At 41.2% G+C, this 15,642-nt stretch overlaps 2 protein-coding genes across 2 annotated transcripts in view; both read left to right on the forward strand.

The window, feature by feature from the left end:
• Positions 1–422: 422 nt before the first annotated feature.
• LOC135750799 (uncharacterized) lies at positions 423–6,907 on the forward strand. Its single transcript, XM_065269803.2, has 6 exons — positions 423–1,137; positions 4,390–4,580; positions 5,220–5,465; positions 5,739–5,866; positions 6,062–6,131; positions 6,412–6,907. The coding sequence occupies exons 1-6, from the start codon at positions 1,056–1,058 to the stop codon at positions 6,556–6,558; spliced, it is 864 nt and encodes a 287-aa protein (XP_065125875.2). The 5' UTR covers positions 423–1,055; the 3' UTR covers positions 6,559–6,907.
• An 849-nt stretch (positions 6,908–7,756) lies between these two features.
• The window catches only part of efnb3b (ephrin-B3b), an 87,269-nt gene continuing 79,383 nt past the window's right edge, over positions 7,757–15,642 (forward strand). The window contains exon 1 of the mRNA XM_065269778.2: positions 7,757–8,760. Coding sequence (XP_065125850.1) covers positions 8,612–8,760 — 149 coding nt within the window. The 5' untranslated portion in view covers positions 7,757–8,611. The remainder of the gene's footprint in view (positions 8,761–15,642) is intronic.

A 15,642-nucleotide genomic window follows, 5' to 3' on the forward strand; every position in this document is an offset into this window, starting at 1 on the left:
TTTGATTTTAACATAGCTAATAGTCAACATTGACACGTGATCCCATTTAGGACACCAGTAATCCAGATTTGCTAATCTGGGGTGTATCTGGATCAGGGTGATTCAAACCAATTTTGCTTTGAAAAACCAGGACAAAAGTGAGATGGTTTATTTGATCCTGAATAGCAAATTTCTAAATCTGGATCATTTTGTTCCCGATTAAACTTTTTGAACAATTCTGACTTAAGACACAGAAATCTCTCAAAACACCTAGTTAGCCACTTGCTAAAACCTGTATGTAAAAGATACTTCTTACCCAAAGTGATACTACTTTTTTTAGAGTAATGCAACAAAATAAGATCCTCACAATTGTGCTTCCTCACCAGGATGAACTACAGCTCAGTTTTCAATCAATTTCATTTCAGATGATACTAAAATGCTTGCTTGTGTTTTGTGAGGACAGCCGGTTTTCAGAGGGTGGAAATGAAAATTAGTATCATCTGCATGATAAAGGAGATCATGAGAGATAAAAACTTTACTGAGTGATACTGCATAATGGGAGTGGGGGCAAAGAAAGGGCCACACATTATTTTATCCAGAAACTGCAAGAAAATCTCATTTAAAGATTGATATTTTCTGATTAATTTAACATTTCATTTCAATATTATTTCAATTACATCGTCATTCCAACATTTTGCGCCTTAAAATATCCATTTTATTTCCATTTTGGCCTCCGCATTTCAAGCAAAATATGACCCACAAATGAGCATGAACCCTAAAGCGAAAACATCTCAAATGACACGCACTGTGGGAGGCTGCTCATAAAACACTTCCACACAAACACGCACACATACGCTGGCAGGCATCTTGTCTCAAATCTCTTGGATCAAATCATTCTTGAATGCTAAGCAGCGCAGTCTGTTGTTGTGTTGTCCATGTTGCTAAGCGACCATCAGCGAGTCAAAGGCTGGAAGAAGAGACAAGTCCCGAAGGAGATCGAGACGTGGTGAACGGGAGGAAATTGTAAGATTTTAGGAGCCATCTCCGGCCCTTCAGATATAGCGTTGTTGGGAAAAATGTGGGACACGAGGTCTCTTGAGAAGCTGGTGAACAGGACGACTCTGAGCACGCAGCGAGTGCTCCACACACACATTTTGGGTGAGTGTGATCTCAATGACAAACAAACATGGTCTCTTGGCTCTTTCATTAGTACCAGATCCCATCCAGCTTCACCTCTCGCAGTGTAGTCGGAATTTTTGCCGCAGGGCAGCACAGAAAATTCTCTGCCTCGGACAACCATCAGTGCCATCTACCGCCCTATATCCTCACTAATGACTCTGGCATTTACCACCATAGTGCCTGCTGCTGGCCTTCTGTCTAACAAACAGCAAAATATAGACAGAGGAGTCAGAAAATATAATGGATGAAATACTATGTGCATGTCTATACTTGCCCAGAGAAGTTTTCAGGGCATACAACACTTACACCTGTTTCATTAAAGCATTAATGTTGCATCAGTTTGTTATTCCCAATACTTATTTGGAAAAAACAAATATAGACTTAGAACAGTACTTGTGCCTCTTGTAATACAGACCTCTACAATTATTACTATTTCTTGGTGCTTGCAACGCTATAAGGTAGTTGGTTCAATCCTACCGAACATGCATTTAAATGTACGTCACACTGAAAGCATGAATGAAATATGAGCAAACACGCCTCTCTTGATTTTGCCAAGTAGTTAATGTCCTCAGGGCAACATTTTGTTTCAAGTTTAAGCTTACAACCAGGATTAGCCGCTTCTAGACCATTGATTTTACTTATCATTTACCTCTGATTTTAGGGTTCAGTTATGGTTAGGGTTGGGGTTTGAGGTGAGTTTAGGTTTTATTTACAAAAATGTTATCCTGATGACATCTCTCACTTGGCAAAATTAGGTTGAGTCGGGTAACACTACTTCAGTAATTTGATCTGGGATTAATTTGATGTTCATTTTGAAATCTTTTACTTTTGAATACAATCCAAAAGCACAATTTACGACAATTTGAGATCTCATATGAAGCTCTTAAGGAGTCACATGTGAGATTGTTGGAGTTCTTTATGAGGAACATCTGAGAAGCTAGACATCCATTTATTACATCTCCTTGCATTTAGCGATATTAAACGAGATCTTGTTTTAGACTCTTAAGTAATATCCTTATTTTAAATGAAGTTTATTTAATTACATTCGGGAGGAGGATGGTCCTGTAATCCAATCAAATCCAGTTTGTCTCGTGACAGTTTTTGCAGCACCCCTCCTCCACCCCATCACCATATTCTCTGATGGGGCCCGTTGGACCAGCTGTGCGTTAGTTACAACATAGCCTAGTTATGGCGTAAATAGGCAGGGGTTGTGCACACCAAAACTTTAAACACCTGGAGGATTGCCATCGCATTTCTTTTATACCTTTTCCACTCTTCTCTGCTCTAGTGCCGTTGCTCTTCTCTGAATTAGAACCATCTTCTTCCTCATCCTCCAACCCCTGGAACTAAGTCCTCTTCTGGAATGGGGTCTTTTGGTCTTTTCTTATATAGCCAAAGAGAAAAACAGTGTCAATTTACCAAAGGAAAACTATAGTTGTGTCTCACCTTAACAGACATAAATGCTCCAGAAGAATCAAAGGTTTCAGCCGAGCCCTTTTTAGCTGGGATACTTGAGCTGTGAGCCGGTTGGTTGCTGTGCCTCCTCCACTGTGATTGGACGGCCGCGTGAGATCTGACATTGACGAGCGGAGCTTTTTTGAACATATTTCAACTCTCTGCGCTCAACGCCGGTTTTCAGTGCGGAAGAAAACCGCTAGATGCTGGCTTATTTGAAAAATGCAGAATTTCCATTGGAATCAATTTAAAACATGCGCCGGCCGCGGGCGTAAAAGCTTTGGTGTGCACGCACCAGTTTCAACTTACACACTACTAAGTTTTTGCGGTGCATCATTAAACTTAGTTTAAACATAACAATAAGTTGTAACTGAATATTTACGAAAGCATCTGTCCATGAATAACGGTCGGATTAAGATGTCAGCCAGATCAGATCACATCGATGAGCTCGTAATTGATTGTGAAGAGCCGCAGTTTTCGAGCGAGAACTGTTTTGTATTCTGTGTATTCAAATAAGATTTTAATTTAATTCCTGTTTATTTTCTCCTCCATGTGTGAGATAGACATTTTCAATTAAAAGTGTAATGTTTTGAGTTCGATAACGTATGCTTTAACGTCTTTTTTAACTTTCAGTTCAGGCCAGTCATGAATGATTTTGAAAAATCGTGCTGTTTAGACTGTTTCCTGTTTACCTATTAGAAGGCTTGTGATTGGGTTAAAGGTGCAGTGTGTTATTTTAAGAAGGATCTCTTGATAGAAATGCAAAATAATATACAAAACTATATTATCAGGGGTGTATGAAGACCTTTCATAATGAACCGTTATGTTTTTATTTCCTTAGAATGAGCCGTTTTTATCTACATACACCAGTGCTTCCTAATCTTGGTCCTCGAGCACCCCCTCCCAAAATGTTTTAGATGTCTCCTTATTTAAAACACCTGATTCAACTTATCAGACGTGGTACATATGTCTCCCTAACCAGCTGAATAGTTAAATCAGGTGTGTTAAATAAAGAGACATCTAAAACTTTTTGGGAGGGGGTGCTTGAGGACCAGGATTGGGAAACACTGACATACACCGAGGGTCCCCTTACATGGAAGTGGCCATTTTGAAACTTTATTATTAAGCTGTCTCCAACGATGACATATTTGTCGGTATGTAGCTTCAAAAGCAAGGGTTAAGCTGTGAACTGAGCAGTTGGTTGCAATTTGCAACCTCACCACTAGATGCCGCTAAAATGTACACACTGCACCTTTAAGAAAAATAGACGTCATTCTATGCGACAACGCATTACTTTACGGAGAGCTTACGACCTACTAGCTACGTTCTGCCTTAAGAACAAATGGTGCGCTGAATAAACTAAAGAGTAAGTTATAAACTAGCTAATAGTAAGTCTCTAATTTGGACTTTATGTCCCAGTTTAAGTAAAAATATACAAACGACTGATGCAACCCTACCCTGGTGTCTATCCCAGTTAAAGTGTCGTGAGTACTCTGGGTTTGAGTAATATTCCAAGCTCGAAGGCCTTCCTTCATACAGCACGCCAAATATACTCTATTTCATATTTGACTACATAAAAAACTGAAAAAACTGTTAACTTTGCAGGCATTTACAATAAAATTAACTCAATGACAGGCAGCCAGGCATTAAAGGTCATAAAACCCAAAAAATCTAAAAATATATATTGTACAAATATCTTTTGTTTTATTTATTAATATGATATAAATGCTAAATAATAATATGGTTCTTGTCATTTGTGACCACTGGGCCTTGCAGAACTTGGAGAACAGTTGCGTCTGTCTTCATCTCTCAACGCTAAAACGGACAACCACCTGAAATCGCCTCCAAAGTCAGTCTGTTCACCGCAACCTGTGATTGGATGGGACGAGGCTGACACCCCCGCTGTAGAAGAATTTAAGCTGCTGGCGGAGAAGGAGAAACATACTGCTCTTCGACTGCAAGAGGAGGTTGATATTTGTAATCCTCAAGTGAACCATATCGAAAAGTAATTAATACACACATGCTAGACTGTACCACTATGTCTCCTGGAATTCAGAAAGCCATACTTCAGTCTCCACGGAAGCGGTCTGGAGAGATTTTTATTAGGAGTTGATTAAAACTTTCTGATAAAAGAGTCCAACTGTTTCTAATTCAACTTATTTCCTGTCCAGCAGCAACGTAATCCTTAAGTTCGAGCGGCAGATTTAATGAATGATCCGGTTGCTACTCCAACGCTGCTTGCAGTCAGAGCTTTGCTATTGTGTCAGAGAAATGAGAAGAGCTTTTGTAATAGGGTGTAATTGCTTGTGTAATTGCTCTCCAGGGAAAGCAAGCGGCAGCCAAACCCAGAGATGGCTCTGCTCTTCAAAAACCCAGTTCAGTTGCCCTGCCAACAATGATCATTTATCCTTTTCTTTCTCTCCCTCCCTCGCACCCACTGTCTCCTTGCGATCTCTTTACCTTCCCACATTCCGATTTAAACCCAACATTTTCATCGTCTACCGGTTTCTTCTGTTTTTCATCCTTCTTTTTTTATATTATCCCTCTTCCTCTTCTTTCTTCTCACTGTCCTTTCTGCTTGACCTTTTTTTCATCTCTCTCCCCAGAGGCTTCGGGCAAAGTTTGAAGATGCGCTACGAGCGAGGGACAGGCTGGAAGCCGAAGTGAGGCTGGAGCTCCAGCAAGAGCTGCAGGCCGGCTTCAAAGCTCACTGTGAAGACCTGAGGTCTCAGATGGAGGAGGAGAAGGTCCAGGCTGTAGAGGAGGCTTGCAGGAAGCTGAGAGAACAGCTGGAGAAAAGGGCAGATGAGGACCATGAGAGAACAATACAAGCTTTACAAGATGAAAACCAGGTATTTGTATTAATGCCTGTTTATCTATCGTTTGGGAGCAAATGAAGAGCTCAGATGCAAAACCTTCTAAAGGTGTATCACACAGAACGTGTTTATGGCAGTGGCAGGCGCGCCTTTTTTGAATGGTTTTCTATGTGCATTGAGCGTTATGCGCGTTGTTTACTTGCTACTGTTGGCAGATAGTTATATTAATCACTTGCATACAATACTATACAGTTGTCCTATTAGCTAGTTTATTTTTGCCTCAAATTATAACATAACTCTGTATGTTAGGAGCATGTGAGGAGGTGTGTGGAGAAGGCAGAGAGAAGTGTTCGTGAGGATTGCGACGTGAAGGCCCAAGGAGAAAGACAAGTCCTAGAGGACAAGCATGCAGAAGATATATCCGAACTACATAACAGGCAAAATCACGGATAAAACTGCCCTCCTCTCTTTCTTTCTGACCTCTGAAATTTCATCACTTTCTTGCGAATGTCTGCCTTCTGTCTTTTCGACACAACTTCTGGGATGTTTTTTCGGTCTCAGCATCAGTGCCTCACCTACGCTTGTCCAAGCTTCTTCATTAGTGACCGTGCGTACGTGTCTGTGTGTTCCAGGATGAAGCAGCTGCAGGACAGTCTGGAGCAGGTCTGCGGGGAGCGTATCCAGTATGAAGCAGAGTTTAAGGTCAGCCCCTGTAATGAGGTCATCATAAATAAATGAACAGCTCTAAAATGGTGCCCGCTTCAGTCCCGCGTCTGCAACACCCTGCTACAAAGTGACAGAATGAGAGATCGCTCTATCTTTGCCGATGTTCTTCTGACGTTTGTTTCACCCATTAGTCTGTGCTGCATCAGTGACTTACTTGCAACCGTGTTGACCTTTGACCTTTCTGCTTGGGAATACTATACATTTGACTCATAAATGCCCTCAATTTTTCACATGCTCCCATGTCTCTGTCTTTCAGAAGGTGCAGGCTAGTTATAAGCAGTTTGTGGACCTGACTGATTCCTCTATGCACTCTGACTACCTCTTAAAACTTCGCAGACTGGGTAGAGAGCCGGGTCTCACAGACACTGCATCACAGACTGATGACATCACACCTGAACTGTGACCACAAGTATTTGCACATCAGCATCTGGTTGGTTACATGTCACCACAGCAATTGTCCTGCTGTATACTATTTAACACTGGCGTGACTATAAGAGTATACTGTACTTTTCACAATGTCATCCTGCATGAATATTTTATTGAACATTGCAAAAATCTAAAGGTCAATACAAACAATTTAAACATTGAAAGAAAGCAACCAGCCACAAAGATGTTAACCTTGAATCTTGAGAAATAACATTTGTGTTTATGTTACTTGTCAAATACCCATCTTTAAATGTCATTTAAATGTCACTTTTTTAAATAAAATTAAATGTCACTTAAATATCAAATAAATTTGACATGTTGTTTGATTTTTCTTATTCTTTTTAAAGTAATAGTATTATTCATGTCATTTTAGTCTTACACTTTACTTTCTGTGGCTTTCCAAAAAAAAATCACCCTGATCTATCTTTCTGTACCGCATGAGTATGGTGTAGTATCATTACTTTACCACTGGGTGTCAGTGTAAGCAAGCTTTTACGCCTCCCTCGGCTGGCATCAGGTGCTTGGAACAAAATACACTTTTCACCAGTTGTGTTTTCAGGTGCAATAGACAGGCATACAAATATAATGAATTAATTCTTCACATACAGAGAACGTTTAAAATCATTTTAGCGGCTTTCGCTTGAATGGCACAGACATATGTATTATATCGGCTGCATATCGTACTAAGCTTATTATTAGTGTCGTTACCACTAGCATGAAATGCTATTACACGCACATTTGCCAGCGAGCGCACTGGGGGCGCTGTAGCTCTTTAAGCCGTCGCTGCTGAATGCACGGCGGTAATCGGCGTGATTGGAAGCCAAGGATCACATCCAGTGATTTCAAACGCAAAGGAATAGAGCTTAACAGAAACGCATAATAAACTTCGTCCGGAGACTATTCTGGCATTTTCATGCCTGGAAATTAAGAATCCTTTACAGGAGCATAGGAAACTTATGGTTGCATGATATATTTAAATAAATATAAGTTGATAACTGATGTGGTTTTAATACCACCTTTACATCCGAAAAAAAAATCCCCCAAAGAAAAATCCGCTCCGTTAGTGCGCACCCCAGCCGGAAGATGGGATTTTTCTTATTTGAGCGCACACACCTCCCCTTTCCCCTCCTCCCTCCCCCCCTCTCTCTCTTTCTCAAACAACTCAGTCTGTCAGTGTGCGCCTAGCGTTGGGAACAAGCCTCACTAGTCGGATTTTCAACCAGTGAGAAAGACACGTCGAGAGATTTCAAGCAGGACAGATCAGAAATGAACTATCTAATGACTTACCACATCCGAGCACATTCTGCAGTCGAGACCCATGAATAAGGATTGGGTTGTTTTTTCCACCCTGGAAAACCTGGCAATAATTCTCAATACATTTGTATTGCTTTCCGTCTGCATCAATTGCTTTAGTTTCGGTCATTTTTTTGTTAATTATCTGGATGTGAATTGCTTGTCTTAACATTTACCCCAAAATCTGTGTATGCGGAATTATTGGAGTCACTGAGGCATTAAAGAAAAAACCTGAGGAGAAATCTTTCCAACATCAACATGTTCTTCTGAAGATGGGACTGTGCGAGGCGAAGAAAAGCTCTCTCATTTCAAACCACCATCCATCCACCATCGTGATTTGCCTACTACGTTATTCCTAATTTGACTATTGGAAAAACATTAAAGTGAGAGTGAATAAGGAGTGAAGTTAAGATCAAAACGCGGCGAAGAAAACATATCAAAAGTAAACTCTTGCTGAAAAGATAGCAACAAACGTCTTTTGGGACTGATACTGCGGCTGTGTTGTTCGCGCGTCTCAGAGAAACAAACACACATGAGCTACTTTATTTTGTATTTGTGGAATTTTCTGTTTAAACTCACATAGCTTACACCTTTGTTTAGCCTATTCTACTACCGCGTGGGTTCAGGTGTTATTCATGCAGGCTCCCAAAACACGTTGTCCCTGACGGATTCACCTACAGCCCCTTGGGTTCAAGCACACACGCTTTGTGTCCAGAGAGAATATCCCGCAGATTTTTATGGGAGTAAAAAGGCGGAATTCGGGATTTGAGATGGCAAGTCGTGGCTGTGAAAATGGATTGGGAATTCTCCTGATATTCTTAGTGGATTTACTCGGGATCGCGGCGACCAACATGGAGCCCATCTACTGGAATTCCTTGAACAAAAGGTAAGAGCCGCAACTAAGGCATTGAGCACGGCGTTTATTTTCGTGTTTATTTATTTATTTTTTTGAGAAGAGCCGATTGTGTTTTCGCACAAATCGTTAGGTTGAGCGTTGAAGGACGGCTTAAAAATTCGTCACGTCTCACAAGAGGAAAGTGTTAAGCTCTATTACGCAGACAGCCCCTTAGTGGATAATCACGAGTCTGCAGAAGTTACGAGCATCAATCTCGCCAGACTAATAAATGCCGCATTTCATTGACAATTGTGCGTTGAGGGTTTTTACGACAGCAGCAGCCTCGGTGAGCTACCACGCCGCGTTTTTCTCCGAGGCACGCTCTACTTAGATTGGTATGAATTGCTCAACACCAAGTTTCTTTAAAAAAAAACCTTTATGAACAATGTAACCTTTGTAAAATGTTGTATTTGTGAGAAAGGCAAGGTGCACTGCTCCTTTACCCGCCAACTTCTTTCCTGTCATGACATTATAGTTAAAACAAAAGATTTAGTTCTCCCAAGGTGTAAACTTTCACTCTTGCTCGACACCTTCCACTAATGTGGAAAACACGTGAAGGTGTTTACTCTGACAGGAAAGAGGTTTACACGCAAGTGTTAACTTTCGATGGACAATACGTCCCGTTTTCTTGCAAAATTTACTACTCTAGTCACGGAGGTGACACGGTTTCACTACTACAGGAACGAAAACCGGGTAATTTACGGCAAGATTTGCCTTATTATGTATCTCTAAAGAAGGGGGAGGTTTCTGCAACCAAGCAACTGTGAATTCATTTAGTGGATACCAAAGAAAGCCACGCAAACTGCGTGTCCGGCAAATAAACGACGATTTATGGCCGAGCAGACTTTAAACGAGCGCTTTTCTTTCTCTCGCCCTTCTGTCATTACCCGGGTTGTTTAAATGGACACCCGGCGTCGTGGGAGCACTTGTGTGCCCGGACTAAATCGGTATGTGGGTTATGAGGGGCTATTAGTGGTGCCACGAGCTCTTGAAAGACGAATAGGATTTTAATGTGTCCATGTGGCGCATATACCGGCTATGCGCTTCGACAGATGCTGCTGGGGGGGATGGAGGAGGTTATTCTGTCCCTGTGGCCGCTGGCAGACGCTCTTAATGAGGGTTTTGCTTGTGTTAATCTGGTAGGGGTTTGTGGGGACCTAATTTGATTCGGGAGCGCGCGGGGAGGCTGGACCGTGACCGCGCGTTTTCTGCTTGACCTTTACCTGGATGTGAGAACAGCAGCACTTCTGACTGACAATCACTTGTAATCGATTAAATCACTTGTAACCGACTTGAAATAGATTTGGCGGGGCTGGATTTTTCACACCTTAGGTTTTCCAAATTTGTTAAATTTCACGCCAAGTTTAATGGGTCATTTAAAAAACCAGATGCAAATAAACGTAGATATGTTTATACAATTATCAGCCAAAGAAATGACTCTTAATTACGCAAATAAGTAATTTCATCATCTATTTTAATTACTTCATACAATCACGTAGGTCTCATGTAATTACAACACTATTAATGTATAATAGTACATAGCTCATACACACACAAACATTGAACAGAACAAAAAAAACATGCAAAGTCTCACCAAGGGCGTCTTTTATATTTTCACATTGGGCCCTGGGAAAGGAGAACCCTTTCTGAGGCCCATGAATTTTAGTAATGGCTATGACCACATCTACAACACAAGCATTGTTGTATTCTTCTGACATTTGCATTTTTAAGCTGTGCATGCAGGCATCTCCTTACTGCACATCTGCATCGTGTGGTTTTGCCTCAGGCTAAATACAGAACTCTACACTGTGTCTGCACAGAAAGTAGCCATATGAAGGTTACAATGTTGGCAGTGCTGTATATTTAATAGGGTTCAGTGAACATATACTCCTCAGTGCTTTGAAGATGAAGTCTTGCACCTGTGGAATCTTTTATTCTCCCATCATTCTCTCCATCTCTCCATCTCGCCATTGTAGTCCTCGTACAAAATTAGAAACACGTGTAGCTTTCAGAGGAACTAGTAGGCAGACTTGAAAAATGATGGAGGGGGGCTTAAACAGTGGGGCGCATCCTTAAATGTACAGAAATCAATATGTTCTAAGCCATGAATGTCAGTTTGAATTTAAGAAAGGCTTCAGAAAATGTGATTACAGCACAAAGATGACCTTGAAATTGTCTGCTTAGGGTAAGAAAATCTATAAAACTAAAATGGTATTTGTTCACAGACAATGCAAATTAATGTCATTGTAGAATAGATATTGACATGGATGAATAAGACGCGAGGAGAAACTTTGTTTAGTAAACTTTTGCATCGTTTCACTCTCAATCGTGCTTGTCTTAAAGTGTCCTTCACTTTCTGACTTTCACACTTAGGATCTTTGTTTACACACACAAAACAAAGTGTGTATGTCCTTGGGTCCCGGCTGTTCTTGGATGAGCAAACACCATTCATGATGAATGCTCTCGGGGTCACGGAGGACCGTGTAATTCGTACAACTGACTATGTTAAGAAGACACTGGACAGGAAATTCGATCCCATATGGTCACTAATGGTTCAGAAGGTTTCACGTCCTAGTCTCTAAATCACGGTGTGCTGCAGTAATGGCTTGTCATTTGTATACAGCTCAATGCAAAGGGTTTTCACATAATAAATTCAGACATAACTGTAGGATCTGTGCTATCATAAATGTCACAGGAGCTGCGTGTGTGGGACAGAGATGGACCTATTGTACCACCGTTCACTCTCAAAGACATTAAAATGTTACCCCCAATGGATTCTTAATAATTAATTTATCGTAGGCTAATTGCCTCAGATTAAAGGGCTGGTTAACCAGTCTCAGAGTTTTAAGATGAGGCAAATGCAAGCTTTGAATTAGAGCAGACAATCAAAGTGGCTCATTGATATTATTACATAAATCAAAAGTGAGTTCAAAAACTCCTAATATGCTTCAAATGAAAGAATCTTGTAAATAAATAAATAAATATGTATATATAAAACAAACCAAGATCATTTAAAGATGAGGTCTTTTGCATTGAAATCAATCCATTCATGACTGTATCCACCTTTTGTTAAAGGATTAGTCAATTTTCCTAAGAAAAAAATCCAGATTAATTACTCACCACCATGTCATTCAAAATGTTGATCCCTTTCTTTGTTCAGTCGAGAAGAAATTGTGTTTTTTGAGGAAAACATTCCATGATTTTTCTCATTTTAATGGACTTTAATGGACCCCAACACTTAACACTTAACTCAACACATAACAGTCCAAACGAGGCATAAGGGTCTTATCTAGCGAAACAATTGTCATTTTTGACAAGAAAAAATAAAAAATATGCACTTTTAAACCACAACTTCTCGTCTAACTCCGGTCCTGTGACGCGCCAGCGTGACTTTAAGTAATTGCGTAATGACGTGGAAAGGTCACGTGTTACATATATGAAACGCACATTTGCGGACCATTTTAAACAATAAACTGACACAAAGATATTAATTAGTATCATTCGACATACAACAACATCGGAACGGTCCTCTTTCTCCACACTTGTAAAAACTGGGGCGTAGTTTCGGATTCGTCATCCGTGACCTCTTGACGTGATGACATATTGAGTGTGGTCGCGCTGGCGTGCCACAAGACCGGAGATAGACGAGAAGTTGTGGTTTAAAAGTGCATATTTTTAATTTTTCTTGTCAAAAATGACAATCATTTCGCTAGATAAGACCCTTATGCCTCATTTGGGATCGTTTAGAGTCCTTTAAAACTCAGTTTAAAAAAAATGTAAGTGTTGAGTTAAGTGTTAAGTGTTGGGGTCCATTAAAGTCCATTAAAATGAGAAAAATCCTGGAATGATTTCCTTAAAAAACATAATTTCTTCTCGACTGAATAAAGAAAGACATCCACATTTTGGATGACATGGTGGTGAGTAAATTATCTGGATATGTTTTAAGAAAATTGACTAATCCTTTAAAAAAGAGGTTTTATTTCAGAATAGTCAAATATGTGTGTGCCCACTATGCCTTGGTTAAAGGAGAAAGAGAGCATTTTTATTATTATTACTTTGTGTTGTGATAATGCTAGTGTAGCTTAATATATGTGCTAAGTTTCTTTTTGGGGTAGGGTTAAGGGCGCACTCACACTATCCAAACCAAACCGCGCTCGGGCGCGTTTGACCCCCAAAGCCTGGTTTGTTTGACTAGTGTGATCGCTCTGTACCGCGCCCGGGGGCGGATCGGTTAATCGCGCCGCGGCCGGGTTGCAGAGGTGGGCCGGAGCGCGGTTCACTTGGGCTCAGTGTGAGCGCAATCGCGCCTGAGTGCGATTCAAAAGGTGAAGACGTCAGTTGCGCCACCGCTCACCTTCATCTGCCTTCGTAAAAATCTTTTGATGCGAGCTGCATGGTTACGTGAATGTCCGAGCTGCACACGTGACAGATCAACTAAGCAATATGATGACATGTGAGAGGGCTGTCTGTAATCGCGCACCAAACGACACAGACTTATCATTACGGAGGGTTCCAGTGTTAAGAGAGAACTTCCTGCTTTTTTCAAAACAATCCCATCTTAATGACGAAAGCGCGCCCGGACTCGGATCGATAAATAGTACAGTGTGAGTGCGTGCACCTGGGGGATTAGGGAGGGGTGACAATCGCTGGGGCTTGGTTTGGTTTGGTTTGGATAATGAGTGCGCCCTAAGTCATTTGCTTTATTCAAAAGCAGCAGCAGCAGCAGAAGAAGAATTTATAGACAGCAAAAAAAACTGTCTGATAAAATAGGAATTGTGGGTATAGTGTGTAAGTTTGTGTGTCAAGGATAGTGATGTTTCAGGTTGTTGCTTGTATGGTGCTGCTCAGGAGCCTGCAGTGAGAAATTGTGAAAATTGTTTGTGTGGTTCAGGGTCTGCTGGAGGCTTTACGAGCGCTCAGCAACAGGAGCTGTGAAAATGGCTCTCAGCTGATGTGGCAGAATAACTGCAGCCTGCCTGCACACCAGACACACACACAGAGAGAGAGAAAAACACAAACACACACACACACACACACAGAGACACAAACACACAAAGCAATAGAAAAGGGGAAACAAAGGCGCCTTCCCTGTGGAGGCAGCCAGAAGTGTGTTCATGGGCTGTGTGATGCAAATATAAGGAACACATGTTGACACAAACACACTTTTGTGCGCTGAAACACATGCAGACATTTGTGAGGTGTTAATTTAAGTTTCCACAAACAATTGATGAGACATATATTGTCCCACAAACGGTTTGATTCTTGGAGAACGTGGTGAACGGTGTGTTCCTGTGAGTGGTCCCCCAGGGGCCGGGCCTCCCAAACCCTTACAGCGTTGTATAACTGTGCGTGTGTATGTGTGTGGTCCCGTTCAGAAGATCTCTCATCACCTCCGTGTTTGTTTGAGTCTATGTGTATTTGTGCGCGCAGGTATGTGACGACAGTTCTCGGAAACTTGACCGCCTCACTTTAAGACATGATACTTGAACAGAGATGGACACGGCACATGTATAAAACAGAGGGTCAGTTAAACTCATCAGACTCATTTTTTAAGTAAAAAGCTGATCAGGGTCTGCACCCACCTGCTGCTACACATGTTAAGACCTTTACTTCTGATCTCAGTTTTTCTCTTTCTCTCTCTTTCTTTTGGTTAAATCCATTCAGAGATCTATAGAGTCACATGACTATTGGGCAGGAAGGCTTTTTGTCTGTGCATTTGTGTGTGTTTGTGTGTCATTTATTAAGTTCACACACAAACTGCCGTTACTAATCAGGATCTTCCCCTCCTACTGCCATAAGGTCCAGACTGGGTCAAACACACACACACACACAAACACAAGCACACAAACACCATTATGGTTGGGTTCGGGAAATGACAGGGCAAAGTGGGGATGAATAGAAAGATAAGGATAGGTGTAGGCATTGTACTGTTTGTGCTATAGACGTGAATGGTACCTCAAATTGTGGGGTTGTTGAGGCGAGCTGTGCTATTACTTTTATAACAATCACACTTCTTTTGACTCGGTGGGATAAAAACTCTCTTTGGAGGACACCAAAACCTTTCAAGGGACCAGAAAATGGAATAGACTTGGGCTCTTTTAATTCGGACCCGTAAACAACTTCTTACCAATTTCCAAACAAAAGTTTACACATTTGTATGAAGCACATTTTTCCTAAAAATGTGTTTTCCCCTTCGGTTTATTAGCACTGAATCGTAAACTTAATTAGCCTCAGGCAGAGCGCCCCTGCGCAGACAGGCCTTATTACGAAAGATTAGCCCATATCGCCAGACACACTTTTATTGACTGATGACTTCCCTGCCTCTCTGTCGTCTTTTGCTTTAAGCTCTGATCTGGGATCAGCTCTCATATTCAGAAACAAAAGAACACAACTTTGCATGGCTGATAGACTCTGAAGGATCTCTTTAATACCTCAATTGTTTCTCAAGGACAGTAATGAGGTTAGACTGAGACCAAATGGAGATTAGAGGATTTAAAGCCACTTGGTTTTGGTTGTGAGAAACCTACCCAACTAATCTTTGTTAAGGGTTCCAATCTGTGCTCAAAATGATCTGAGCTGTGCTATTCACATTGCGTGTCGAATGTTTGCCTTGATCTTGTTATTTAACAAGATGTTACTACAATGTAGCATAACTGAGAACTCAAAGTCTTCTTGATATCAGATAACTCAGGTATCTTTTTTGTTTGTTCTGGAGTCCGTCTGTTGGTCTGTAATGAGGTCAGTGCCACAGCTGAGGTCGAAGGTGACTGATCTCAGAGCTGTAAATGGGAGCGGCAGACAGACACACGGAGCCAGACATAATTTACATTGTCGTCTCTACAGTTAAAAACACGACATGACAGAAAATAACTG

Source organism: Paramisgurnus dabryanus, chromosome 2 (assembly GCF_030506205.2).
Source record: "Paramisgurnus dabryanus chromosome 2, PD_genome_1.1, whole genome shotgun sequence".
NCBI classification, from domain to species: domain Eukaryota; kingdom Metazoa; phylum Chordata; class Actinopteri; order Cypriniformes; family Cobitidae; genus Paramisgurnus; species Paramisgurnus dabryanus.